The following is a 24,983-nucleotide window of genomic DNA, read 5'->3' on the forward strand; positions in this document are numbered from 1 at the left end:
CCCCAGGGGCCCCAATACTGACCCCAGAGAACTCCACCCCAAACAGGAACCGTAACTCCTCCCCCAAGAGAACTCCACCCCAAACAGGAACTATAACTCCTCCCCCCAGAGAACTCCACCCCAAACAGGAACCGTAACTCCTCCCCCAAGAAAACTCCACCCAAAGAGGAACCGTAACTCCTCCCCCCAGAGAACTCCACCCCAAACAGGAACCGTAACTCCTCCCCCAAGAAAACTCCACCCAAAGAGGAACCATAACTCCTCCCCCCAGGGGCCCCAATACTGACCCCCAGAGAACTCCACCCCAAACAGGAACCATAACTCCTCCCCCCAGGGGCCCCAAACAGGAACCATAATTCCTCCCCCAGGGGCCCCAAACAGGAACCATAACTCCTCCCCTCAGGGGCCCCAATACTGACCCCAGAGAACTCCACCCCAAACAGGAACCATAACTCCTCCCCCCAGGGGCCCCAATACTGACCCCAGAGAACTTCACTCTTCTCCATCTCTGAGGTAATGTGTTCCCGCCCTCTGCACTGTCACTCACCGCTGTTTAGACCCGCCCACCCGGCAAAGACTCCTCCCAGCTCTACTTTCTTAGTCATTAGAGAGACGTTTTACTCCGCCCACCCGTCCGAACTTCCTCACTTTTCAGGTCTAAGCTCCTCCTCTGGAAGGTCAGTAACCAGTCAGCGGTGTGGCTCCTCCCCGGTCAGTCAGTCAGCGGTGTGGCTCCTCCCCCGTGCAGTCAGTGAGCGGTGTAGCTCCTCCCCGGGGCGGGCAGTGTCTCGGTGTAGCTCCTCCCCCGTGCAGTCTGTGAGCGGTGTGGCTCCTCCCCGGGGCGGGCAGGGTATCGGTGTAGCTCCTCCCCCGTACAGTCAGTGAGCGGTGTGGCTCCTCCCCGGGGCGGGCAGTGTATCGGTGTAGCTCCTCCCCCGTACAGTCAGTGAGCGGTGTGGCTCCTCCCCGGGGCGGGTTGTGTATCGGTGTAGCTCCTCCCCCGTGCAGTCAGTCAGTCAGTGGGGTGTCGGTGGTGCAGAGCGGGGAGGATGGGGGGAGAGATCACATCTTCCATCTACTGCTCCGTCCTCATCATACTGATCACCACACCGAGGAGACACCCCACAGGTCAGTGCCGGGGGGAGGGGTGACAGTCTGGGGGTGACAGGGTGAGGGGTGACAGAGTGAGGGGTGAGGGGGTGACAGTCTGGGTGGTGGGGGGTGACAGTCTGGGGGTGACAGTCTGGGGGTGACAGAGTGAGGGGTGACAGTCTGGGGGTTGAGGGGTGACAGAGTGAGAGGTGACAGAATGGGGGTGACAGTCTGGGGGTGAGGGGTGACAGTCTGGGGGTTGAGGGGTGACAGTCTGGGGGTGAGGGGTGACAGTCTGGGGGTTGAGGGGTGACAGAGTGAGAGGTGACAGAATGGGGGTGACAGTCTGGGGGTTGAGGGGTGACAGTCTGGGTGGTGGGGGTGACAATGACAGTCTGGGGGTGACAGAGTGAGGGGTGACAGTCTGGGGGTGACAGGGTGAGGGGTGACAGTCTGGGGGTGACAGTCTGGGGGTGACAGGGTTAGGGGTCACAGTCTGGGTGGTGGGGGTGACAATCTGGGGTTGAGGGGTGACAATGACAGGCTGGGGGGTGAGTGTTGACAGCTGACATGTGATTGGTTCCCGCTCTCTGTGAAGGGTAAACATTTCCAGACCCCAACAGACAGAAATAAAGACCCGGCCGAGTGTCTCCCCCTTCCCCAGCTGTAGAGTTCTCCCCACTTCCTGTCTGATGAACCCGTTGTCACCGGGACAGGAAGTGAGGGGAAATCTCTCTATTGGAACCCCAGACTGCAGAGACAACCTGAAAGGAGATCCAAACCCCTCATGTCTTCTGTCCTGGTGACCCCCGTTCCCCTCATGTCTTCTGTCCTGGTGACCCCAGTTCTCCTCATGTCTTCTGTCCTGGTGACCCCAGTTCTCCTCATGTCTTCTGTCCTGGTGACCCCAGTTCTCCTCATGTCTTCTGTCCTGGTGACACTCGTTCTCCTCATGTCTTCTGTCCCGGTGACCCCAGTTCTCCTCATGTCTTCTGTCCTGGTGACACCCGTTCCCCTCATGTCTTCTGTCCTGGTGACCCCCGTTCTCCTCATGTCTTCTGTCCCGGTGACACTCGTTCCCCTCATGTCTTCTGTCCTGGTGACCCCAGTTCTCCTCATGTCTTCTGTCCTGGTGACCCCCGTTCTCCTCATGTCCTCTGTCCCGGTGACACTCGTTCTCCTCATGTCTTCTGTCCTGGTGACACTCGTTCTCCTCATGTCTTCTGTCCCGGTGACACTCGTTCTCCTCATGTCTTCTGTCCTGGTGACACTCGTTCTCCTCATGTCTTCTGTCCCGGTGACACTCGTTCCCCTCATGTCTTCTGTCCTGGTGACACTCGTTCCCCTCATGTCTTCTATCCTGGTGACACTCGTTCTCCTCATGTCTTCTATCCTGGTGACCCCCATTCTCCTCATGTCTTCTGTCCTGGTGACCCCCATTCTCCTCATGTCTTCTGTCCTGGTGACACTCGTTCTCCTCATGTCTTCTGTCCTGGTGACACTTGTTCTCCTCATGTCTTCTGTCCTGGTGACCCCCGTTCCCCTCATGTCTTCTGTCCCGGTGACACTTGTTCCCCTCATGTCTTCTGTCCTGGTGACACTCGTTCTCCTCATGTCTTCTGTCCTGGTGACACTTGTTCCCCTCATGTCTTCTGTCCTGGTGACCCCCGTTCCCCTCATGTCTTCTGTCCCGGTGACACTTGTTCCCCTCATGTCTTCTGTCCTGGTGACACTCGTTCTCCTCATGTCTTCTGTCCCGGTGACACTCGTTCCCCTCATGTCTTCTGTCCCGGTGACACTAGTTCCCCTCATGACTTCTGTCCAGGTGACACCCGTTCTCCTCATGTCTTCTGTCCCGGTGACATTCGTTCCCCTCATGTCTTCTGTGCTGGTGACTCTCGTTCTCCTCATGTCTTCTGTCCTGGTGACACTTGTTCTCCTCATGTCTTCTGTCCCGGTGACACTCGTTCTCCTCATGTCTTCTGTCCTGGTGACACTCGTTCCCCTCATGTCTTCTGTCCTGGTGACACTCGTTCTCCTCATGTCTTCTGTCCTGGTGACCCCCGTTCTCCTCATGTCTTCTGTCCTGGTGACACCCGTTCTCCTCATGTCTTCTATCCCGGTGACACTCGTTCTCCTCATGTCTTCTGTCCTGGTGACCCCAGTTCTCCTCATGTCTTCTGTCCTGGTGACACTCGTTCCCCTCATGTCTTCTGTCCTGGTGACACCCGTTCTCCTCATGTCTTCTGTCCTGGTGACACTCGTTCTCCTCATGTCTTCTGTCCCGGTGACCCCAGTTCTCCTCATGTCTTCTGTCCTGGTGACCCCAGTTCTCCTCATGTCTTCTGTCCTGGTGACACTCGTTCCCCTCATGTCTTCTGTCCTGGTGACACCCGTTCTCCTCATGTCTTCTGTCCTGGTGACACTCGTTCTCCTCATGTCTTCTGTCCCGGTGACCCCAGTTCTCCTCATGTCTTCTGTCCCGGTGACCCCAGTTCTCCTCATGTCTTCTGTCCCGGTGACACTCGTTCTCCTCATGTCTTCTGTCCCGGTGACACTCGTTCCCCTCATGTCTTCTGTCCTGGTGACACTCATTCTCCTCATGTCTTCTATCCTGGTGACACTCGTTCTCCTCATGTCTTCTATCCTGGTGACCCCCATTCTCCTCATGTCTTCTGTCCTGGTGACCCCCGTTCTCCTCATGTCTTCTGTCCTGGTGACCCCCGTTCTCCTCATGTCTTCTGTCCTGGTGACACCCGTTCTCCTCATGTCTTCTATCCCGGTGACACTCGTTCTCCTCATGTCTTCTGTCCTGGTGACACTCGTTCTCCTCATGTCTCTGTCCTGGTGACCCCCGTTCTCCTCATGTCTTCTGTCCTGGTGACACCCGTTCTCCTCATGTCTTCTGTCCTGGTGACACCCGTTCTCCTCATGTCTTCTGTCCTGGTGACACCCGTTCTCCTCATATCTTCTGTCCTGGTGACACTCGTTCCCCTCATGTCTTCTGTCCTGGTGACACCCGTTCCCCTCATGTCTTCTGTCCTGGTGACTCTCGTTCTCCTCATGTCTTCTGTCCCGGTGACACTCGTTCTCCTCATGTCTTCTGTCCCGGTGACACTCGTTCTCCTCATGTCTTCTGTCCTGGTACCCCCGTTCTCCTCATGTCTTCTGTCCTGGTGACCCCCGTTCTCCTCATGTCTTCTGTCCTGGTGACACTCGTTCCCCTCATGTCTTCTGTCCCGGTGACCCCTGTTCTCCTCATGTCTTCTGTCCCGGTGACCCCTGTTCTCCTCATGTCTTCTGTCCTGGTGACACCCGTTACCCTCATGTCTTCTGTCCGGGTGACCCCAGTTCTCCTCATGTCTTCTGTCCTGGTGACCCCCGTTCCCCTCATGTCTTCTGTCCGGGTGACACTCGTTCTCCTCATGTCTTCTGTCCCGGTGACACTCGTTCCCCTCATGTCTTCTGTCCTGGTGACTCTCGTTCTCCTCATGTCTTCTGTCCTGGTGACACTCGTTCTCCTCATGTCTTCTGTCCTGGTGACCCCCGTTCCCCTCATGTCTTCTGTCCTGGTGACCCCCGTTCTCCTTATGTCTTCTGTCCCGGTGACACTCGTTCTCCTCATGTCTTCTGTCCTGGTGACACTGGTTCCCCTCATGTCTTCTGTCCTGGTGACCTCCGTTCCCCTCATGTCTTCTGTCCTGGTGACACTCGTTCCCCTCATGTCTTCTGTCCCGGTGACCCCCGTTCCCCTCATGTCTTCTGTCCTGGAGACCCCCGTTCTCCTCATGTCTTCTGTCCTGGTGACCTCCGTTCCCCTCATGTCTTCTGTCCCGGTGATACTCGTTCTCCTCATGTCTTCTGTCCTGGTGACACTCGTTCTCCTCATGTCTTCTGTCCTGGTGACACTCGTTCTCCTCATGTCTTCTGTCCTGGTGACACTCGTTCTCCTAATGTCTTCTGTCCTGGTGACACCCGTTCTCCTCATATCTTCTGTCCTGGTGACACTCGTTCTCCTCATGTCTTCTGTCCTGGTGACACTCGTTCTCCTCATGTCTTCTGTCCTGGTGACACTCGTTCTCCTCATGTCTTCTGTCCTGGTGACCCCCGTTCCCCTCATGTCTTCTGTCCTGGTGACACTCGTTCTCCTCATGTCTTCTGTCCTGGTGACCCCCGTTCCCCTCATGTCTTCTGTCCTGGCGACACTCGTTCTCCTTATGTCTTCTGTCCCGGTGACACTCGTTCTCCTCATGTCTTCTGTCCTGGTGACACTGGTTCCCCTCATGTCTTCTGTCCTGGTGACCTCCGTTCCCCTCATGTCTTCTGTCCTGGTGACCTCCGTTCCCCTCATGTCTTCTGTCCTGGTGACACTCGTTCCCCTCATGTCTTCTGTCCCGGTGACCCCCGTTCCCCTCATGTCTTCTGTCCTGGAGACCCCCGTTCTCCTCATGTCTTCTGTCCTGGTGACCTCCGTTCCCCTCATGTCTTCTGTCCCGGTGATACTCGTTCTCCTCATGTCTTCTGTCCTGGTGACACTCGTTCTCCTCATGTCTTCTGTCCTGGTGACACTCGTTCTCCTCATGTCTTCTGTCCTGGTGACACTCGTTCTCCTAATGTCTTCTGTCCTGGTGACACCCGTTCTCCTCATATCTTCTGTCCTGGTGACACTCGTTCTCCTCATGTCTTCTGTCCTGGAGACGCCCGTTCTCCTCATGTCTTCTGTCCTGGTGACACCCGTTCTCCTCATGTCTTCTGTCCTGGAGACCCCCGTTCTCCTCATGTCTTCTGTCCTGGTGACACTCGTTCCCCTCATGTCTTGTGTCCTGGTGACACTTGTTCTCCTCATGTCTTCTGTCCTGGTGACACTCGTTCTCCTCATGTCTTCTGTCCTGGTGACCCCCATTCTCCTCATGTCTTCTGTCCTGGTGACACTCGTTCTCCTCATGTCTTCTGTCCTGGTGACACTTGTTCTCCTCATGTCTTCTGTCCTGGTGACACTCGTTCTCCTCATGTCTTCTGTCCTGGTGACACTCATGTCTTCTGTCCCGGTGACACCCGTTCTCCTCATGTCTTCTGTCCTGGTGACACTCATGTCTTCTGTCCCGGTGACACCCGTTCTCCTTATGTCTTCTGTCCTGGTGACACTCGTTCTCCTCATGTCTTCTGTCCTGGTGACACCCGTTACCCTCATGTCTTCTGTCCGGGTGACCCCAGTTCTCCTCATGTCTTCTGTCCTGGTGACCCCCGTTCCCCTCATGTCTTCTGTCCGGGTGACACTCGTTCTCCTCATGTCTTCTGTCCCGGTGACACTCGTTCCCCTCATGTCTTCTGTCCTGGTGACTCTCGTTCTCCTCATGTCTTCTGTCCTGGTGACACTCGTTCTCCTCATGTCTTCTGTCCTGGTGACCCCCGTTCCCCTCATGTCTTCTGTCCTGGCGACACTCGTTCTCCTTATGTCTTCTGTCCCGGTGACACTCGTTCTCCTCATGTCTTCTGTCCTGGTGACACTGGTTCCCCTCATGTCTTCTGTCCTGGTGACCTCCGTTCCCCTCATGTCTTCTGTCCTGGTGACCTCCGTTCCCCTCATGTCTTCTGTCCTGGTGACACTCGTTCCCCTCATGTCTTCTGTCCCGGTGACCCCCGTTCCCCTCATGTCTTCTGTCCTGGAGACCCCCGTTCTCCTCATGTCTTCTGTCCTGGTGACCTCCGTTCCCCTCATGTCTTCTGTCCCGGTGATACTCGTTCTCCTCATGTCTTCTGTCCTGGTGACACTCGTTCTCCTCATGTCTTCTGTCCTGGTGACACTCGTTCTCCTCATGTCTTCTGTCCTGGTGACACTCGTTCTCCTAATGTCTTCTGTCCTGGTGACACCCGTTCTCCTCATATCTTCTGTCCTGGTGACACTCGTTCTCCTCATGTCTTCTGTCCTGGTGACACTCGTTCTCCTCATGTCTTCTGTCCTGGTGACACTCGTTCTCCTCATGTCTTCTGTCCTGGTGACACTCGTTCTCATGTCTTCTGTCCCGGTGACACTCGTTCCCCTCATGTCTTCTGTCCTGGAGACGCCCGTTCTCCTCATGTCTTCTGTCCTGGTGACACCCGTTCTCCTCATGTCTTCTGTCCTGGAGACCCCCGTTCTCCTCATGTCTTCTGTCCTGGTGACACTCGTTCCCCTCATGTCTTGTGTCCTGGTGACACTTGTTCTCCTCATGTCTTCTGTCCTGGTGACACTCGTTCTCCTCATGTCTTCTGTCCTGGTGACCCCCATTCTCCTCATGTCTTCTGTCCTGGTGACACTCGTTCTCCTCATGTCTTCTGTCCTGGTGACACTCGTTCTCCTCATGTCTTCTGTCCTGGTGACACTCGTTCTCCTCATGTCTTCTGTCCTGGTGACACTCGTTCTCCTAATGTCTTCTGTCCTGGTGACACCCGTTCTCCTCATATCTTCTGTCCTGGTGACACTCGTTCTCCTCATGTCTTCTGTCCTGGTGACACTCGTTCTCCTCATGTCTTCTGTCCTGGTGACACTCGTTCTCCTCATGTCTTCTGTCCTGGTGACACTCGTTCTCATGTCTTCTGTCCCGGTGACACTCGTTCCCCTCATGTCTTCTGTCCTGGAGACGCCCGTTCTCCTCATGTCTTCTGTCCTGGTGACACCCGTTCTCCTCATGTCTTCTGTCCTGGAGACCCCCGTTCTCCTCATGTCTTCTGTCCTGGTGACACTCGTTCTCCTCATGTCTTCTGTCCTGGTGACACCCATTCTCCTCATGTCTTCTGTCCTGGTGACAATCGTTCCCCTCATGTCTTCTGTCCTGGTGACACTCGTTCTCCTCATGTCTTCTATCCTGGTGACCCCCATTCTCCTCATGTCTTCTGTCCTGGTGACCCCCGTTCTCCTCATGTCTTCTGTCCTGGTGACCCCCGTTCTCCTCATGTCTTCTGTCCTGGTGACACCCGTTCTCCTCATGTCTTCTATCCCGGTGACCCCCGTTCTCCTCATGTCTTCTGTCCTGGTGACACTCGTTCTCCTCATGTCTCTGTCCTGGTGACCCCCGTTCTCCTCATGTCTTCTGTCCTGGTGACACCCGTTCTCCTCATGTCTTCTGTCCTGGTGACACCCGTTCTCCTCATGTCTTCTGTCCTGGTGACACCCGTTCCCCTCATGTCTTCTGTCCTGGTGACACCCGTTCTCCTCATGTCTTCTATCCCGGTGACACTCGTTCTCCTCATGTCTTCTGTCCTGGAGACGCCCGTTCTCCTCATGTCTTCTGTCCTGGTGACACCCGTTCTCCTCATGTCTTCTGTCCTGGAGACCCCCGTTCTCCTCATGTCTTCTGTCCTGGTGACACTCGTTCCCCTCATGTCTTGTGTCCTGGTGACACTTGTTCTCCTCATGTCTTCTGTCCTGGTGACACTCGTTCTCCTCATGTCTTCTGTCCTGGTGACCCCCATTCTCCTCATGTCTTCTGTCCTGGTGACACTCGTTCTCCTCATGTCTTCTGTCCTGGTGACACTTGTTCTCCTCATGTCTTCTGTCCTGGTGACACTCGTTCTCCTCATGTCTTCTGTCCTGGTGACACTCATGTCTTCTGTCCCGGTGACACCCGTTCTCCTTATGTCTTCTGTCCTGGTGACACTCGTTCTCCTCATGTCTTCTGTCCTGGTGACACTCGTTCCCCTCATGTCTTCTGTCCTGGTGACACTCATTCTCCTCATGTCTTCTGTCCTGGTGACACTCGTTCCCCTCATGTCTTCTGTCCCGGTGACACTCGTTCCCCTCATGTCTTCTGTCCCGGTGACACTCGTTCCCCTCATGTCTTCTGTCCCGGTGACACTCGTTCTCCTCATGTCTTCTGTCCCGGTGACCCCTGTTCTCCTCATGTCTTCTGTCCCGGTGACACTCGTTCCCCTCATGTCTTCTGTCCTGGTGACCCCCGTTCTCCTCATGTCTTCTGTCCTGGTGACCCCCGTTACCCTCATGTCTTCTGTCCTGGTGACCCCAGTTCTCCTCATGTCTTCTGTCCTGGTGACCCCAGTTCTCCTCATGTCTTCTGTCCTGGTGACCCCAGTTCTCCTCATGTCTTCTGTCCTGGTGACACCCGTTCCCCTCATGTCTTCTGTGCTGGTGACACTCGTTCTCCTCATGTCTTCTGTCCTGGTGACACTCGTTCTCCTCATGTCTTCTGTCCCGGTAACACTCGTTCCCCTCATGTCTTCTGTCCAGGTGACACCCATTCTCCTCATGTCTTCTGTCCTGGTGACACTCGTTCCCCCTCATGTCTTCTGTCCCGGTGACCCCCGTTCCCCTCATGTCTTCTGTCCCGGTGACACTCGTTCTCCTCATGTCTTCTGTCCCGGTGACACTTGTTCTCCTCATGTCTTCTGTCCCGGTGACCCCCGTTCCCCTCATGTCTTCTGTCCCGGTGACACTCGTTCTCCTTATGTCTTCTGTCTCGGTGACACTCGTTCCGCTCATGTCTTCTGTCCTGGTGACACTCGTTCTCCTCATGTCTTCTGTCCTAGTGACTCTCGTTCTCCTCATGTCTTCTGTCCTGGTGACACTCGTTCTCCTCATGTCTTCTGTCCTGGTGACAATCGTTCCCCTCATGTCTTCTGTCCTGGTGACACTCGTTCTCCTCATGTCTTCTATCCTGGTAACCCCCATTCTCCTCATGTCTTCTGTCCTGGTGACCCCCGTTCTCCTCATGTCTTCTGTCCTGGTGACCCCCGTTCTCCTCATGTCTTCTGTCCTGGTGACACCCGTTCTCCTCATGTCTTCTATCCCGGTGACCCCCGTTCTCCTCATGTCTTCTGTCCTGGTGACACTCGTTCTCCTCATGTCTCTGTCCTGGTGACCCCCGTTCTCCTCATGTCTTCTGTCCTGGTGACACCCGTTCTCCTCATGTCTTCTGTCCTGGTGACACCCGTTCTCCTCATGTCTTCTGTCCTGGTGACACCCGTTCCCCTCATGTCTTCTGTCCTGGTGACACCCGTTCTCCTCATGTCTTCTATCCCGGTGACACTCGTTCTCCTCATGTCTTCTGTCCTGGTGACTCGCGTTCCCCTCATGTCTTCTGTCCTGGTGACCCCCATTCTCCTCTTATCTTGGTGTCACCAGGACAGGTTTGGACTCATTCCACAGATCTGGTCTGGATTTGGCTGTAATGACTCCTCTGTGGTGGGGGGGATGGGGGGGGGTTTGGTGTTGCCGGGTGCGGAGCTAGCCGCAGGTAACACCAGGGAGGTGATGGTCACTCTTAGCTCTGAGGGGGCGGGGCAGTGACACGGAATCTGTAGATTTGCAGGCGGTGGCGAGCGTTGTCACCCTTCGTTTGGTTGCACGGATTCTGTCTCCGGAGTTGCCCTTTATTTCATCTAGCGTGTCGTCCGATGTCTTGGATGTTCCTTCTCGGGAATGTTGGCGGAGGGCCGCTGTAGATGGGGGGAGGGGGGTGACTGTATTCCCGGACATTTCCAGGGTTCATAGAGGGAGAAGTCACTGCACAGCTGGACCTGGGTGTGGCCCCTCCCCCTCCAGATGTGACACCCCACCCCTCCCGATTGTCTCTACATTGAGGAATGTGGTGTCAGGAAATTCCCCACAGGGACCCCCCCCCCCCTCATAAGTGCCGCCAATCAGAGCTCTCTGTACCCCCGCCACATTGTATAGAGAATATCCATCCGTCCATCCATCCTTCTGATTGTGTGTCTCGTGTCCCCCATGCAGGTCTGGCGCTCCCCGTCTCTGATCAGACGCCATATTGGGAGGTGTTCCCTCAGCTGAGTGTCGCGGACGGCCATACAGTGACCCCCCAGGAAGTGGTCGGGGTGAGTACCCTCTCCTCCATTCTCCATCTGGATCCCCCCAACCCCCCATTGCCTGAGACATTGTATACATATAGCCGGCTCAGACTGCACAGTAATTGGGCGGAGGGCTCCTTTAAGAGGAGAGTAATTAGGAGGAGGGCTCCTTTAAGAGGAGAGCAATTCGGAGGAGGGCTCCTTTAAGAGGAGAGTAATTAGGAGGAGGGCTCCTTTAAGGGGAGAGATTTGGGGCGGAGGGCTCCTTTAAGAGGAGAGATTTGGGGTGGGGGCTCCTTTAAGGGGAGAGATTTGGGGCGGAGGGCTCCTTTAAGAGGAGAGATTTGGGGCGGAGGGCTCCTTTAAGAGGAGAGATTTGGGGCGGGGGGCTCCATTAATAGGAGAGATTTGGGGCGGGGGGCTCCTTTAAGAAGAGAGCAATTCGGAGGAGGGCTCCTTTAAGAAGAGAGTAATTAGGAGGAGGGCTCCTTTAAGGGGAGAGATTTGGGGCGGAGGGCTCCTTTAAGGGGAGAGTAATTAGGAGGAGGGCTCCCTTAAGGGTAGAGTAATTAGGAGGAGGGCTCCTTTAGGAGGAGAGATTTGGGGCGGGGGGCTTCTTTAAGAAGAGAGATTTGGGGCGGGGGGCTACTTTAAGAGGAGAGATTTGGGGCGGAGGGCTCCTTTAAGGGGAGAGTAATTAGGAGGAGGGCTCCCTTAAGGGGAGAGTAATTAGGAGGAGGGCTCCTTTAAGAGGAGAGATTTGGGGGGGGCTCCTTGAAGAGGAGAGATTTGGGGGGGGCTCCTTTAAGAGGAGAGATTTGGGGCGGGGGACTCCTTTAAGAAGAGAGATTTGGGGCGGGGGGCTACTTTAAAGAGGAGAGATTTGGGGTGGAGGGCTCCTTTAAGAGGAGAGCAATTCGGAGGAGGGCTCCTTTAAGAGGAGAGCAATTCGGAGGAGGGCTCCTTTAAGAAGAGAGCAATTCGGAGGAGGGCTCCTTTAAGAAGAGAGCAATTCGGAGGAGGGCTCCTTTAAGAAGAGAGCAATTCGGAGGAGGGCTCCTTTAAGAAGAGAGTAATTAGGAGGAGGGCTCCTTTAAGAAGAGAGCAATTCGGAGGAGGGCTCCTTTAAGAAGAGAGCAATTCGGAGGAGGGCTCCTTTAAGAAGAGAGCAATTCGGAGGAGGGCTCCTTTAAGAAGAGAGTAATTAGGAGGAGGGCTCCTTTAAGAGGAGAGATTTGGGGCGGAGGGCTCCTTTAAGAGGAGAGATTTGGGGCAGGGGGCTCCTTTAAGAGGAGAGATTTGGGGCGGGGGGCTCCTTTAGGAGGAGAGATTTGGGGTGGGGGGGGGCTCCTTTAAGAGGAGAGATTTGGGGCGGGGGGCTCCTTTAAGAAGAGAGTAATTAGGAGGAGGGCTCCTTTAAGAGCAGAGTAATTACGAGGAGGGCTCCTTTAAGAGGAGAGATTTGGGGCGGAGGGCTCCTTTAAGAGGAGAGATTTGGGGCGGGGGGCTCCTTTAAGAGATGAGATTTGGGGCGGGGGGCTCCTTTAAGAGATGAGATTTGGGGCGGGGGGCTCCTTTAAGAGATGAGATTTGGGGGCGGGGGGGCTCCTTTAAGAGAGATTTGGGGCGGGGGGCTCCTTTAAGAGAGATTTGGGGCGGGGGGCTCCTTGAAGAGGAGAGATTTGGGGCGGGGGGCTCCTTTAAGAGGAGAGATTTGGGGCGGGGGGCTCCTTTAAGAGGAGAGATTTGGGGCGGGGGGCTCCTTTAAGAGGAGGGATTTGGGGCGGAGGGCTCCTTTAAGAGAAGAGATTTGGGGCGGGGGGCTCCTTTAAGAGAAGAGCTCCATCCAGTGTTTGTCTCTCGGGCGTGGCGCGGTGTGGGCGGGGCTGGGACAGGTGTGTCAGGCAGGTGTTGGTTATTAACCCCTTTGCTGTCCCGTCCTGCGATGACATCATCACCTCGGCCTCCTCTGGAAGGAGTGAGACATTTCCTGACCTCACCAGGGAGGGTTCCTTCCTCCCCCGCCCGGGAACAATGAGGGGGGAGGGGCACGCCCACCTCTCACTTCCCAATTCTCGTGTCCCCCCCCCCCCCCACCCTACATCGGCCTCTGTGTATAAAGGAGAACACTGTACACCATGACAGACTCTGCGCCCGACGCACACCATGTGACCTCACATAGGGGGGGCCATGACACAGCATTGGGGGGGGGGGGCTCCATTCTTCCGGAGGTGTCGGGATCCTCCGTTTCCTCTCCAGTGATGAGGAGTTTTCACTCTGATTGCAGATCCTGTTGGAGCGTCCGGAGGGGGGAGGGGAGGGGGGGCTTTATGTTTCCCATGCTGAGTCCCTTTCCTCACTATCTGACCCCCCCCCCCCCCATCCTGAGAGGAGACCAGGGCAAGACACACAGATCCCCCCCCCCCTCAACCAGCTACAGGGGGAGCTCATTAAAGGGTCCATGATTAGGTTCGGGTATTAGGGGGTTGGGGTCAGTTAGGATTAGTATCAGAGTAGGGTCAGGTTCTGATATAAGGGTCAGGTTTAGGGGATTAGGATCAGGGTTAGGAGGTTGGGGTTAGTTAAGATCATGATTAAGGTCAGGGTTAGTGTCATAGTTAGGGTAGGGTCAGGTTCAGATATAAGGGTCAGATTTAGGGGATCAGGGTTAGGAGGTTGGGGTTAGTTAAGATCATGATTAAGGTCAGGGTTAGAGTCATAGTTAGGGTAGGGTCAGGTTCAGATATAAGGGTCAGGTTTAGGGGGTTAGGATCAGGGTTAGGCAGTTAGGACCATGATTAAGGTCAGAGTTTGAGTCATAGTGCAGGGTCAAGTTCAGACATTAGGGTCAGGTTTAGGAGGTAAGGACCATGATTAGGGTCAGGATTAAGGTAGGATCAGTGTTAGGAGGTTGGGGTTAGTTAAGATCATGATTAAGGTCAGGGTTAGAGTCATAGTTAGGGTAGGGTCAGGTTCAGATATAAGGGTCAGGTTTAGGGGGTTAGGAGCAGGATTAGGGTCAAAGTTAGGCAGTCAGGACCATGAGTAGGGTCAAGGTTAGAGTCATAGTTAGGGTAGGGTCAGGTTCTGATATAAGGGTCAAGTTTAGGGGGTTAGGCAGTTAGGACCATGATTAGGGTCAGGGTTTGAGTCATAGGGCAGGGTCAGGTTAAGATATAACGGTCTGGTGTAGGTGGTTAGGAGCAGGATTAGGGTCAAAGTCATAGGGTCAGGTTCGGACATTGGGGTTAGGGGCAGGATTAGGGTCAGAGTTATCAGAGTCATAGTTAGGGTAGGGTCCGGTTCAGATATAATGGTCAGGTGTAGGTGGTTATGAGCAGGATTAGGGTCAGAGTTAGGGTAGGTTCCGGGTCAGATATAAGGACCACGTTTTAAGGTAGATCAGGGTTAGGGAGTTGGGGGTTGGTTAGGATCATGATTAAGGTTAGGATCAGAGTAGGGTCAGAGTTAGGGGGTTAGAATAAGTAGTTAGGACCATGACTAGGGCCAGGGTTAGAGTCATAGTTAGGGTAGGGTCAAGTTCGGACATTAGGGTCAGGGTTAGGGGGTTATAGTCAGGGTCAGGATAAGTTCAGGTTCAGACATTAGAGCCAAGATAAGGGTCAGGGTTTGGAGGTTAGGATCATGGTTAGGGGCTTGGGGTCAGATTAGGGTCAGGTTTAGGAGGTTAGGATCATGGTTGGGGGGTTGGGGTCAGGATTAGGGTCAGGTTTAGGAGGTTAGGATCATGGTTGGGGGGTTGGGGTCAGGTTTAGGAGGTTAGGATCATGGTTGGGGGGTTGGGGTCAGATTAGGGTCAGGGTTAGGATCATGGTTGGGGTCAGATTAGGGTCAGGGTTAGGATCATGGTTGGGGTCAGATTAGGGTCAGGGTTAGGATCATGGTTGGGGTCAGATTAGGGTTAGGAGGTTAGGATCATGGTTGGGGGGTTGGGGTCAGGATTAGGGTCATGGTTAGGATCATGGTTCGGGGGGTTGGGGTCAGGATTAGGGTCAGGGTTAGGATCATGGTTGGGGTCAGGATTAGGGTCAGGGTTAGGATCATGGTTGGGGTCAGGATTAGGGTCAGGGTTAGGAGGTTAGGATCATGGTTGGGGGGTTGGGGTCAGATTAGGGTCAGGGTTAGGATCATGGTTGGGGGTTGGGGTCAGGATTAGGGTCAGGCCTAGGAGGTTAGGATCATGGTTGGGGGGTTGGGGTCAGGATTAGGGTCAGGCTTAGGAGGTTAGGATCATGGTTGGGGGTCAGGATTAGGAGGTTAGGATCATGGTTGGGGGGTTGGGGTCAGGTTTAGGAGGTTAGGATCATGGTTGGGGGGTTGGGGTCAGATTAGGGTCAGGGTTAGGAGGTTAGGATCATGGTTGGGGGGTTGGGGTCAGATTAGGGTCAGGGTTAGGAGGTTAGGATCATGGTTGGGGGTCAGGATTAGGAGGTTAGGATCATGGTTGGGGGGTTGGGGTCAGGGTTAGGAGGTTAGGATCATGGTTAGGGGGTTGGGGTCAGATTAGGGTCAGGGTTAGGAGGTTAGGATCATGGTTGGGGGCTTGGGGTCAGATTAGGGTTAGGAGGTTAGGATCATGGTTGGGGGTCAGGATTAGGAGGTTAGGATCATGGTTGGGGGGTTGGGGTCAGGGTTAGGAGGTTAGGATCATGGTTGGGGGGTTGGGGTCAGGATTAGTGTCAGCGTTAGGAGGTTAGGATCATGGTTGGGGGGTTGGGGTCAGATTAGGGTCAGGTTTAGGAGGTTAGGATCATGGTTGGAGGTTGGGGTCAGATTAGGGTCAGGTTTAGGAGGTTAGGATCATGGTTGGGGGGTTGGGGTCAGGGTTAGGAGGTTAGGATCATGGATAGAGGGTTAGGGTCAGGTTTAGGAGGTTAGGATCATGGTTGGATGGTTGGGGTCAGATTAGGGTCAGGTTTAGGAGGTTAGGATCATGGTTGGAGGTTGGGGTCAGATTAGGGTCAGGTTTAGGAGGTTAGGATCATGGTTGGGGGGTTGGGGTCAGGGTTAGGAGGTTAGGATCATGGATAGAGGGTTAGGGTCAGGTTTAGGAGGTTAGGATCATGGTTGGATGGTTGGGGTCAGATTAGGGTCAGGTTTAGGAGGTTAGGATCATGGTTGGAGGTTGGGGTCAGATTAGGGTCAGGTTTAGGAGGTTAGGATCATGGTTGGGGGGTTGGGGTCAGGGTTAGGAGGTTAGGATCATGGTTAGAGGGTTGGGGTCAGATTAGGGTCAGGTTTAGGAGGTTAGGATCATGGTTGGATGGTTGGGGTCAGGGTTAGGATCATGGTTAGGGGTCAGGATTAGGGTCAGGGTTAGGAGGTTAGGATCATGGTTGGATGGTTGGGGTCAGGGTTAGGATCATGGTTGGGGGGTTGGGGGTCAGGATTAGGGGGTTAGGATCATGGTTGAGGGGTTGGGGTCAGGATTAGGGTCAGGGTTAGGAGGTTAGGATCATGGTTGGGGGGTTGGGGTCAGGGTTAGGAGGTTAGGATCATGGTTGGGGGGTTGGGGTCAGGATTAGGGTCAGGGTTAGGAGGTTAGGATCATGGTTGGGGGGTTGGGGTCAGGATTAGGGTCAGGGTTAGGAGGTTAGGATCATGGTTGGGGGGTTGGGGTCAGGGTTAGGAGGTTAGGATCATGGTTGGGGGTTGGGGGTCAGGATTAGGATCATGGTTAGGAGGTTAGGATCATGGTTGGGGGGTTGGGGTCAGGGTTAGGAGGTTAGGATCATGGTTGGGGTCAGATTAGGGTCAGGGTTAGGAGGTTAGGATCATGGTTAGGGGGTTGGGGTCAGATTAGGGTCAGGTTTAGGAGGTTAGGATCATGGTTGGGGTCAGGATTAGGGTCAGGTTTAGGAGGTTAGGATCATGGTTGGGGGGTTGGGGTCAGGGTTAGGAGGTTAGGATCATGGTTGGGGGGTTGGGGTCAGGGTTAGGAGGTTAGGATCATGGTTGGGGGTTCTTCCATCATTACTGACACACAGAGGACACCTTATTGGATATATAGGGCTGGCCTTAGAACTCATGTGGCCCCTTACAGACCCCCTTGCTGCGTTGTAATTGGCCAAGAATGGAAGGGCCCCTGATGACCCGATGGAGCCCCCCTCCCCCACCAGTAGGTATATACAATGTATCTCTGTACAGGAAGGTCGGGAAGACATTGTCGCGGAATGTCGGGGAATTTTCTCTCCACTAAATAAATAACATTTTCCTGCCGGCGTTCTCCTCCGAGAAATCCCGAGTGTCCTCCTGGAGATCAGTCCAAGACATAGAGAAGGGGCGCCGCACCAAGCGGAGGGCCGCATTGAGAGAAGGAGTGCGGCTCCGAGAAAAGGAGAGCGGCGCCGAGAGAAGGAGCGCCGCGCCAAGAGAAGGAGCGCCGCGCCAAGAGAAGGAGCGCCGAGCCAAGAAAAGGAGCCCCGCGTCAAGAGAAGGAGCCCCGCGCCAAGAGAAGGAGCCCCGCGTCAAGAGAAGGAGCCCCGTGCCAAGAGAAGGAGCCCCGCGTCAAGAGAAGGAGCCCCGCGTCAAGAGAAGGAGCCCCGCGTCAAGAGAAGGAGCCCCGCGCCAAGAGAAGGAGCACTGCGCCAAGAGAAGGAGCCCCGCGCCAAGAGAAGGAGCCCCGCGCCAAGAGAAGGAGGCCGTGTCAAAAGAATCAGCGCCAAGAAGGAGGGCTACACCAAGAGAAGGAGCCCCCCCGCGCCAAGAGAATGAGCGCTGCGCCAAGAGAAGGAGCCCCCCCGCGCCAAGAGAATGAGCGCTGCGCCAAGAGAAGGAGCCCCGCGCCAAGATAAGGAGAGCCGCGCCAAGAGAAGGAGCTTCACGCCAAGAGAAGGAGGGCCGTGCCAATAGAAGCAGCGCCAAGAAGGAGCGCCGCGCCAAGAGAAGGAGCGCCGCGCCAAGAGAAGGAGCCCCGCGCCAAGAGAAATAGCCCCTGCGCCAAGAGAAGGAGCCCCGCGCCAAGAGAAATAGCCCCTGCGCCAAGAGAAGGAGCCCCGCGCCAAGAGAAATAGCCCCTGCGCCAAGAGAAGGAGCCCCGCGCCAAGAGAAATAGCCCCTGCGCCAAGAGAAGGAGCCCCGCGCCAAGAGAAATAGCCCCTGCGCCAAGAGAAGGAGCACTGTGCCAAAAGAAGCAGCACCGAGAGAAGGAGCCCCGCGCCGAGAGAAGAAGCGCCGCACCGAGAGAAGGAGCGCCGCACTAAAACCGGGAGCACTCTGTCAAACCTTTTGAAGCGGGGGGAGGGGCGCGGAGGGTCGGCGTGCGATCTTTGTACGATCGGCAGGGCGGAGCTCTATATATAACGCCATGAATAGGAAGTTCCCTCACAATAAATATTGTTTCCTGGAGCCGCCGATCACTCCTCTCTGGCGGTTCATAGACGATCGGCCCCTCATCTCCGTATCGATCCCTCCCAGCATCGGCTATAGAGAGGACCTGTCACCGCAGTGTGTGCCCCTCCCCCTCCCCCAATGTCTGCTTCTGCCCTCCTCCCCGCCAATGTCTGCTTCTGCCCTCCTCCCCGCCAATGTCTGCTTCTGCCCTCCTACCCGCCAATGTCTGCTTCTGCCCTCCTACCCGCCAATGTCTGCTTCTGCCCTCCTACCCGCCAATGTCTGCTTCTGCCCTCCTACCCGCCAAGGGGGTATAGGAGAGAGAGGGGGGGAGAGAGAGAGGGGGGATAGAAGAGAGAGAGAGGTGGATAGGAGAGAGGGAGAGAGAGAGAGAGGGGGGAGATAGAGAGGGTGAGAGATAGAGAGGGTGAGAGAGAGAAAGGGGGGATAGGAGAGGGGTGGATAGGAGAGAGAGAGAGGGGGGAGAGAGAGAGAAAGGGGGATAGGAGAGAGAGAGAGGGGTGGATAGGAGAGAGAGGGGGGAGAGAGAGAGAAAGGGGGATAGGAGAGAGAGGCGGGAACTGATTACCTTCAGACTGTCTTTCTCTAATGGAAACTCTGCACAGAGCAGGAAAGGGGGAGTGACTCCTCCCCTCTCCCTGTCCCCACTGTGGTCCCCTACCTACCTGACTCCTCCCCTCTCCCTGCCCCCACTGTGGTCCTCTACCTACCTGACTCCTCCCCTGTCCCTGTCCCCACTGTGGCCCCCTACCTACCTGACTCCTCCCCTCTCCCTGCCCCCACTGTGGTCCCCTACCTACCTGACTCCTCCCCTCTCCCTGCCCCCACTGTGGTCCTCTACCTACCTGACTCCTCCCCTCTCCCTGTCCCCTCTGTGTTCCCCTACCTACCTGACTCCTCCCCTCTCCCTGCCCCCACTGTGGTCCCCTACCTACCTGACTCCTCCCCTCTCCCTGTCCCCACTGTGGTCCTCTACCTACCTGACTCCTCCCCTCTCCCTGTCCCCTCTGTGGTCCCCTACCTACCTGACTCCTCCCCTCTCCCTGCCCCCACTGTGGCCCCCTACCTACCTGACTCCTCCCCTCTCCCTGCCCCCACTGTGGCCCCCTACCTACCTGACTCCTCCCCTCTCCCTGCCCCCACTGTGGTCCTCTACCTACCTGACTCCTCCCCTCTCCCTGTCCCCTCTGTGTTCCCCTACCTACCTGACTCCTCCCCTCTCCCTGCCCCCACTGTGGTCCCCTACCTACCTGACTCCTCCCCTCTCCCTGTCCCCACTGTGGTCCTCTACCTACCTGACTCCTCCCCTCTCCCTGTCCCCTCTGTGGTCCCCTACCTACCTGACTCCTCCCCTCTCCCTGTCCCCTCTGTGGTCCTCTACCTACCTGAGCAGTCTCTTGTCTCCTCTCTTAGGCCCCTCCCAGTCACCTGCGGCTCTCATTGGTCATAAATGGAACTCGGATCCTCATGAAGCTCCAGCGGAATCGGTAGGTGTGTTCGGATTATCACTGGGGGGAGGGGGGGGGGGGTCACCCCGAGAATTGGGGGAGGGGGGGGTCACCCCGAAAATTGGGCACTGTGTGTGTGTTGGGGGAGGGGGTGTCACCCCGAGAATTGGGCAATGTATGTTGGGGGAGGGGGGGGGTGTCACCCCGAGAATTGGGCGATGTGTGTTGGGGGAGGGGGGGGTGTCACCCCGAGAATTGGGCGATGTGTGTTGGGGGAGAGGGGGGTGTCACCCCGAGAATTGGGCAATGTGTGTTGGGGAGGGGGGTGTCACCCCGAGAATTGGGCAATGTGTGTTGGGGGAGGGGGGGTCACCCCGAGAATTGGGCAATGTGTGTTGGGGGAGGGGGGGTCACCCCGAGAATTGGGCAATGTGTGTTGGGGGAGGGGGGTGTCACCCCGAGAATTGGGCAATGTGTGTTGGGGGAGGGGGTGTCCCCCCAGAAGTGGGCGTGTCTCTCTGTAGCTCTTCTTTTTCCGCCGCTGAGAACAAATCCCGTCTTTTCGGCGGTCGGATTTCGCAACACCCTGACAACCGTTGTAGAAACGGCGACACAACAAGTCGTAAACGCTCGGACACGCCCCCCGCCCTGTCTGGAGACGATGTCAGGGTGATGTCATCAGATACGGGACCTGAACCCGTCACCCCATCCCCCCCCAACTATCTCTACATGGGGAGTCCACCCAGACTATTCATCTGGGTGTAGGGGGGATGGGTGGCACAGATCTGGGTGTAGGGGGGATGGGTGGCACAGATCTGGGTGTAGGGGGATGGTTGGCACAGATCTGGGTGTAGGGGGATGGGGGTGGCACAGATCTGGGTGTAGGGGGATGGGTGGCACAGATCTGGGTGTAGGGGGGATGGGTGGCACAGATCTGGGTGTAGGGGGATGGTTGGCACAGATCTGGGTGTAGGGGGATGGGGGTGGCACAGATCTGGGTGTAGGGGGATGGGTGGCACAGATCTGGGTGTAGGGGGTTGGTTGGCACAGATCTGGGTGTAGGGGGGTGGGTGGCACAGATCTGGGTGTAGGGGGATGGGGGTGGCACAGATCTGGGTGTAGGGGGATGGGTGGCACAGATCTGGGTGTAGAGGGGATGGGTGGCACAGATCTGGGTGTAGGGGGATGGGTGGCACAGATCTGGGTGTAGGGGGATGGGGGTGGCACAGATCTGGGTGTAGGGGGATGGGTGGCACAGATCTGGGTGTAGGGGGGATGGGTGGCACAGATCTGGGTGTAGGGGGGATGGGTGGCACAGATCTGGGTGTAGGGGGATGGTTGGCACAGATCTGGGTGTAGGGGGATGGGGGTGGCACAGATCTGGGTGTAGGGGGATGGGTGGCACAGATCTGGGTGTAGGGGGGATGGGTGGCACAGATCTGGGTGTAGGGGGATGGTTGGCACAGATCTGGGTGTAGGGGGATGGGGGTGGCACAGATCTGGGTGTAGGGGGATGGGTGGCACAGATCTGGGTGTAGGGGGTTGGTTGGCACAGATCTGGGTGTAGGGGGGTGGGTGGCACAGATCTGGGTGTAGGGGGATGGGGGTGGCACAGATCTGGGTGTAGGGGGATGGGTGGCACAGATCTGGGTGTAGAGGGGATGGGTGGCACAGATCTGGGTGTAGGGGGATGGGTGGCACAGATCTGGGTGTAGGGGGATGGGGGTGGCACAGATCTGGGTGTAGAGGGATGGGTGGCACAGATCTGGGTGTAGGGGGATGGGTGGCACAGATCTGGGTGTAGAGGGGATAGGGGTGGCACAGATCTGGGTGTAGGGGGTTGGTTGGCACAGATCTGGGTGTAAGGGGGTTGGGTGGCACAGATCTGGGTGTAGGGGGTTGGTTGGCACAGATCTGGGTGTAGGGGGATGGGTGGCACAGATCTGGGTGTAGGGGGGATGGTTGGCACAGATCTGGGTGTAGGGGTTGGTTGGCACAGATCTGGGTGTAGAGGGGATGGGGGTGGCACAGATCTGGGTGTAGGGGATGGGGGTGGCACAGATCTGGGTGTAGGGGATGGGGGTGGCACAGATCTGGGTGTAGGGGGGATGGGTGGCACAGATCTGGGTGTAGGAGGGTTGGGTGGCACAGATCTGGGTGTAGGGGGATGGTTGGCACAGATCTGGGTGTAGGGGGATGGGTGGCACAGATCTGGGTGTAGGGGGATCGGTGGCACAGATCTGGGTGTAGGAGGGTTGGGTGGCACAGATCTGGGTGTAGGGGGATGGTTGGCACAGATCTGGGTGTAGGGGGATGGGTGTCACAGATCTGGGTGTAGGGGGGTTGGGTGGCACAGATCTAGGTGTAGGGGGTTGGTTGGCACAGATCTGGGTGTAGGGGGATGGGTGGCACAGATCTGGGTGTAGGGGGTTGGTTGGCACAGATCTGGGTGTAGGGGGATGGGTGGCACAGATCTAGGTGTAGGGGGTTGGTTGGCACAGATCTGGGTGTAGGGGGATGGGTGGCACAGATCTGGGTGTAGGGGGTTGGTTGGCACAGATCTGGGTGTAGGGGGGTTGGGTGGCATAGATCTGGGTGTAGGGGGGTTGGGTGGCATAGATCTGGGCACAGTTGGCACAGACGATGTATCGGTGGGGGGGGGAGGGGTCGGTGACTGTCGGAGGGCCGGATGGGAGGTGTCGGCACAATGAAGGGTGTCGGTGAATTGTACGGAGAATTTCCTGTCGCCCTGCGAGGAGATTTTGGCGGGGTGGGGGGGGGATGGGAAGTAGATGGATGGAGACCCCTGTCCATCCGCAGGAACTTCCCTCTCCACTCAGCTGAAGAAACAACACGGGGCCGCTGGAAGCTGATCAAACACGGGCCCCGCACCGCCCTACAGGGCCCCGCACTGCCCTTCAGGACCCAGCACTGCCCTACAGGACCCCACACTGCCCTACAGGACCCCGCACTGCCCTACACAACCCACACTTCCCTACAGGGCCCCGCACTGCCCTTCAGGACCCAGCACTGCCCTACAGGACCCCACACTGCCCTACAGGACCCCGCACTGCCCTACACAACCCACACTTCCCTACAGGACCCCGCACTGCCCTACACAACCCACACTTCCCTACAGGGCCCCGCACTGCCCTACAGGGCCCCCGCACTTCCCTACAGGGCCCCGCACTTCCCTACAGGGCCCCGCACTGCCCTACAGGGCCCCACACTTCCCTACAGGACCCCGCACTGGACCCCGCACTGCCCTACAGGACCCCGCACTGCCCTACAGGGCCCCGCACTTCCCTACAGGGCCCCGCACTGCCCTACAGGACCTCGCACTTCCCTACAGGACCTCGCACTTCCCTACAGGGCCCCACACTGCCCTACAGCCCCCGCACTGCCCTACAGCCCCCGCACTGCCCTACAGGACCCCGCACTGCCCTACAGGACCCCGCACTTCCCTACAGGGCCCCACACTGCCCTACACAACCCGCACTTCCCTACATGACCCCGCACTGCCCTACAGGGCCCCGCACTTCCCTACAGGACCCCGCACTGCCCCACAGGGCCCCGCACTGCCCTACAGGACCCCGCACTTCCCTACACAACCTGCACTGCCCTACACAGCCGTACAGGACCCCGCACTTCCCTACAGGACCCCACACTGCCCTACAGGGGCCCCGCACTGCCCTACAGGACCCCGCACTGCCCTACAGGACCCCGCACTGCACTTATTACCCCAACACATGGATATTACAGGGGAGACTTCCATGTGTATAACGGAGGAACTCCGACCACAACGACCCCTCCTGATAATATACTGCACACATTCATATATATAAAGTATATAATCGGAACATCAGAAGTAAATATAAAGATTGGGTGTGGGGTGGGGTTTCCCTCCTGTGTGTGTGTGGGGGCTTTTCCCTCCGGGGGTGTGGCTTTCCCTCCCGATTGTGGGGGGGTGGGGCTTTCCCTCCCGGGTGTGGGGGGGTGGGGCTTTCCCTCCCGATTGTGGCGGGGTGGGGTTTTCCCTCCTGGGTGTGTGGGGGGGTGGGGGTTTCCCTCCCGGGTGTGGGGGGGTGGGGGTTTCCCTCCCGGGTGTGGGGGGGTGGGGTTTGTCCTCCCGGGGGTGGGGTATTCCCTCCCGGGGGTGGGGTTTTCCCTCCCGGGGGTGGGGTTTTCCCTCCTGGGTGTGGCGGGGGTGCGGGTGGGGTTTTCCCTCCTGGGTGTGGGGGGGGGGGTTTTCCCTCCCGGGTGTGGGGGGTGGGGTTTTCCCTCCCGGGTGTGGGGGGTGGGGTTTTCCCTCCCAGAGGTGGCTTTTTCCCTCCCGGGTGTGGGGGGGTGGGATTTTCCCTCCCGGGTGTGGGGGGGTGGGATTTTCCCTCCCGGGTGTGGGGGGTGGGGTTTTCCCTCCCGGGTGTGGGGGGTGGGGTTTTCCCTCCCAGAGGTGGCTTTTTCCCTCCCGGGTGTGGGGGGGTGGGGTTTTCCCTCCCGGGTGTTGGGGGGTGGGGTTTTCCCTCCCGGGTGTGGGGGTGGGGTTTTCCCTCCCGGGGGTGGGGTTTTCCCTCCTGGGTGTGGGGGGGTGGGGTTTTCCCTCCCGGGGGTGGGGGGGTGGGGTTGTCCCTCCCGGGTGTGGGGGGTGTGGTTTCCCTCCTGGGTGTGGGGGGGGTGGGGTTTTCCCTCCCTGGTGTGGGGGGGGTGGGGTTTTCCCTCCTGGGTGTGGGGGGTGGGGTTTCCCTCCTGGGTGTGGGGGGTGGGGTTTTCCCTCCTGGGTGTGGGGGGGTGTGGGGTTGTCCCTCCCGGGTGTGGGGGGTGTGGTTTCCCTCCTGGGTGTGGGGGGGGTGGGGTTTTCCCTCCCTGGTGTGGGGGGGGTGGGGTTTTCCCTCCCGGATGTGGGGGGGGGGTTTTCCTCCTGGGTGTGGCGGGAGTGGGGTTTTCCCTCCCGGGGGTGGGGTTTTCCCTCCCGATTGTGGGGGGGTGGGGCTTTCCCTCCCGGGTGTGGGGGGGGTGGGGCTTTCCCTCCCGATTGTGGCGGGGTGGGGTTTTCCCTCCCAGTGTGTGGGGGGGTGGGGGTTTCCCTCCCGGGTGTGGGGGGGGTGGGGTTTGTCCTCCCGGGGGTGGGGTTTTCCCTCCCGGGGGTGGGGTTTTCCCTCCCGGGGGTGGGGTTTTCCCTCCCGGGTGTTGGGGGGTGGGGTTTTCCCTCCCGGATGTGGCGGGAGTGGAATTTTCCCTCCCGGGTGTTGGGGGGTGGGGTTTTCCCTC

At 57.3% G+C, this 24,983-nt stretch overlaps 1 protein-coding gene across 1 annotated transcript in view; it reads left to right on the top strand.

Moving 5' to 3' along the window:
- Positions 1 to 985: 985 nt before the first annotated feature.
- LOC120922009 (disintegrin and metalloproteinase domain-containing protein 15-like) overlaps positions 986 to 24,983 on the top strand; it is a gene marked incomplete at its 3' end in the record, with an annotated part of 45,385 nt that continues 21,387 nt past the window's right edge. Inside the window, 3 exon segments of the mRNA XM_040334540.1 lie at positions 986 to 1,128; positions 10,820 to 10,920; positions 19,681 to 19,754. Of these exon segments, the coding sequence (XP_040190474.1) occupies positions 1,050 to 1,128; positions 10,820 to 10,920; positions 19,681 to 19,754 (254 nt within the window).

This window comes from Rana temporaria (genome assembly GCF_905171775.1).
Source record: "Rana temporaria chromosome 13 unlocalized genomic scaffold, aRanTem1.1 scaffold_625_arrow_ctg1, whole genome shotgun sequence".
NCBI classification, from domain to species: Eukaryota; Metazoa; Chordata; class Amphibia; order Anura; family Ranidae; genus Rana; species Rana temporaria.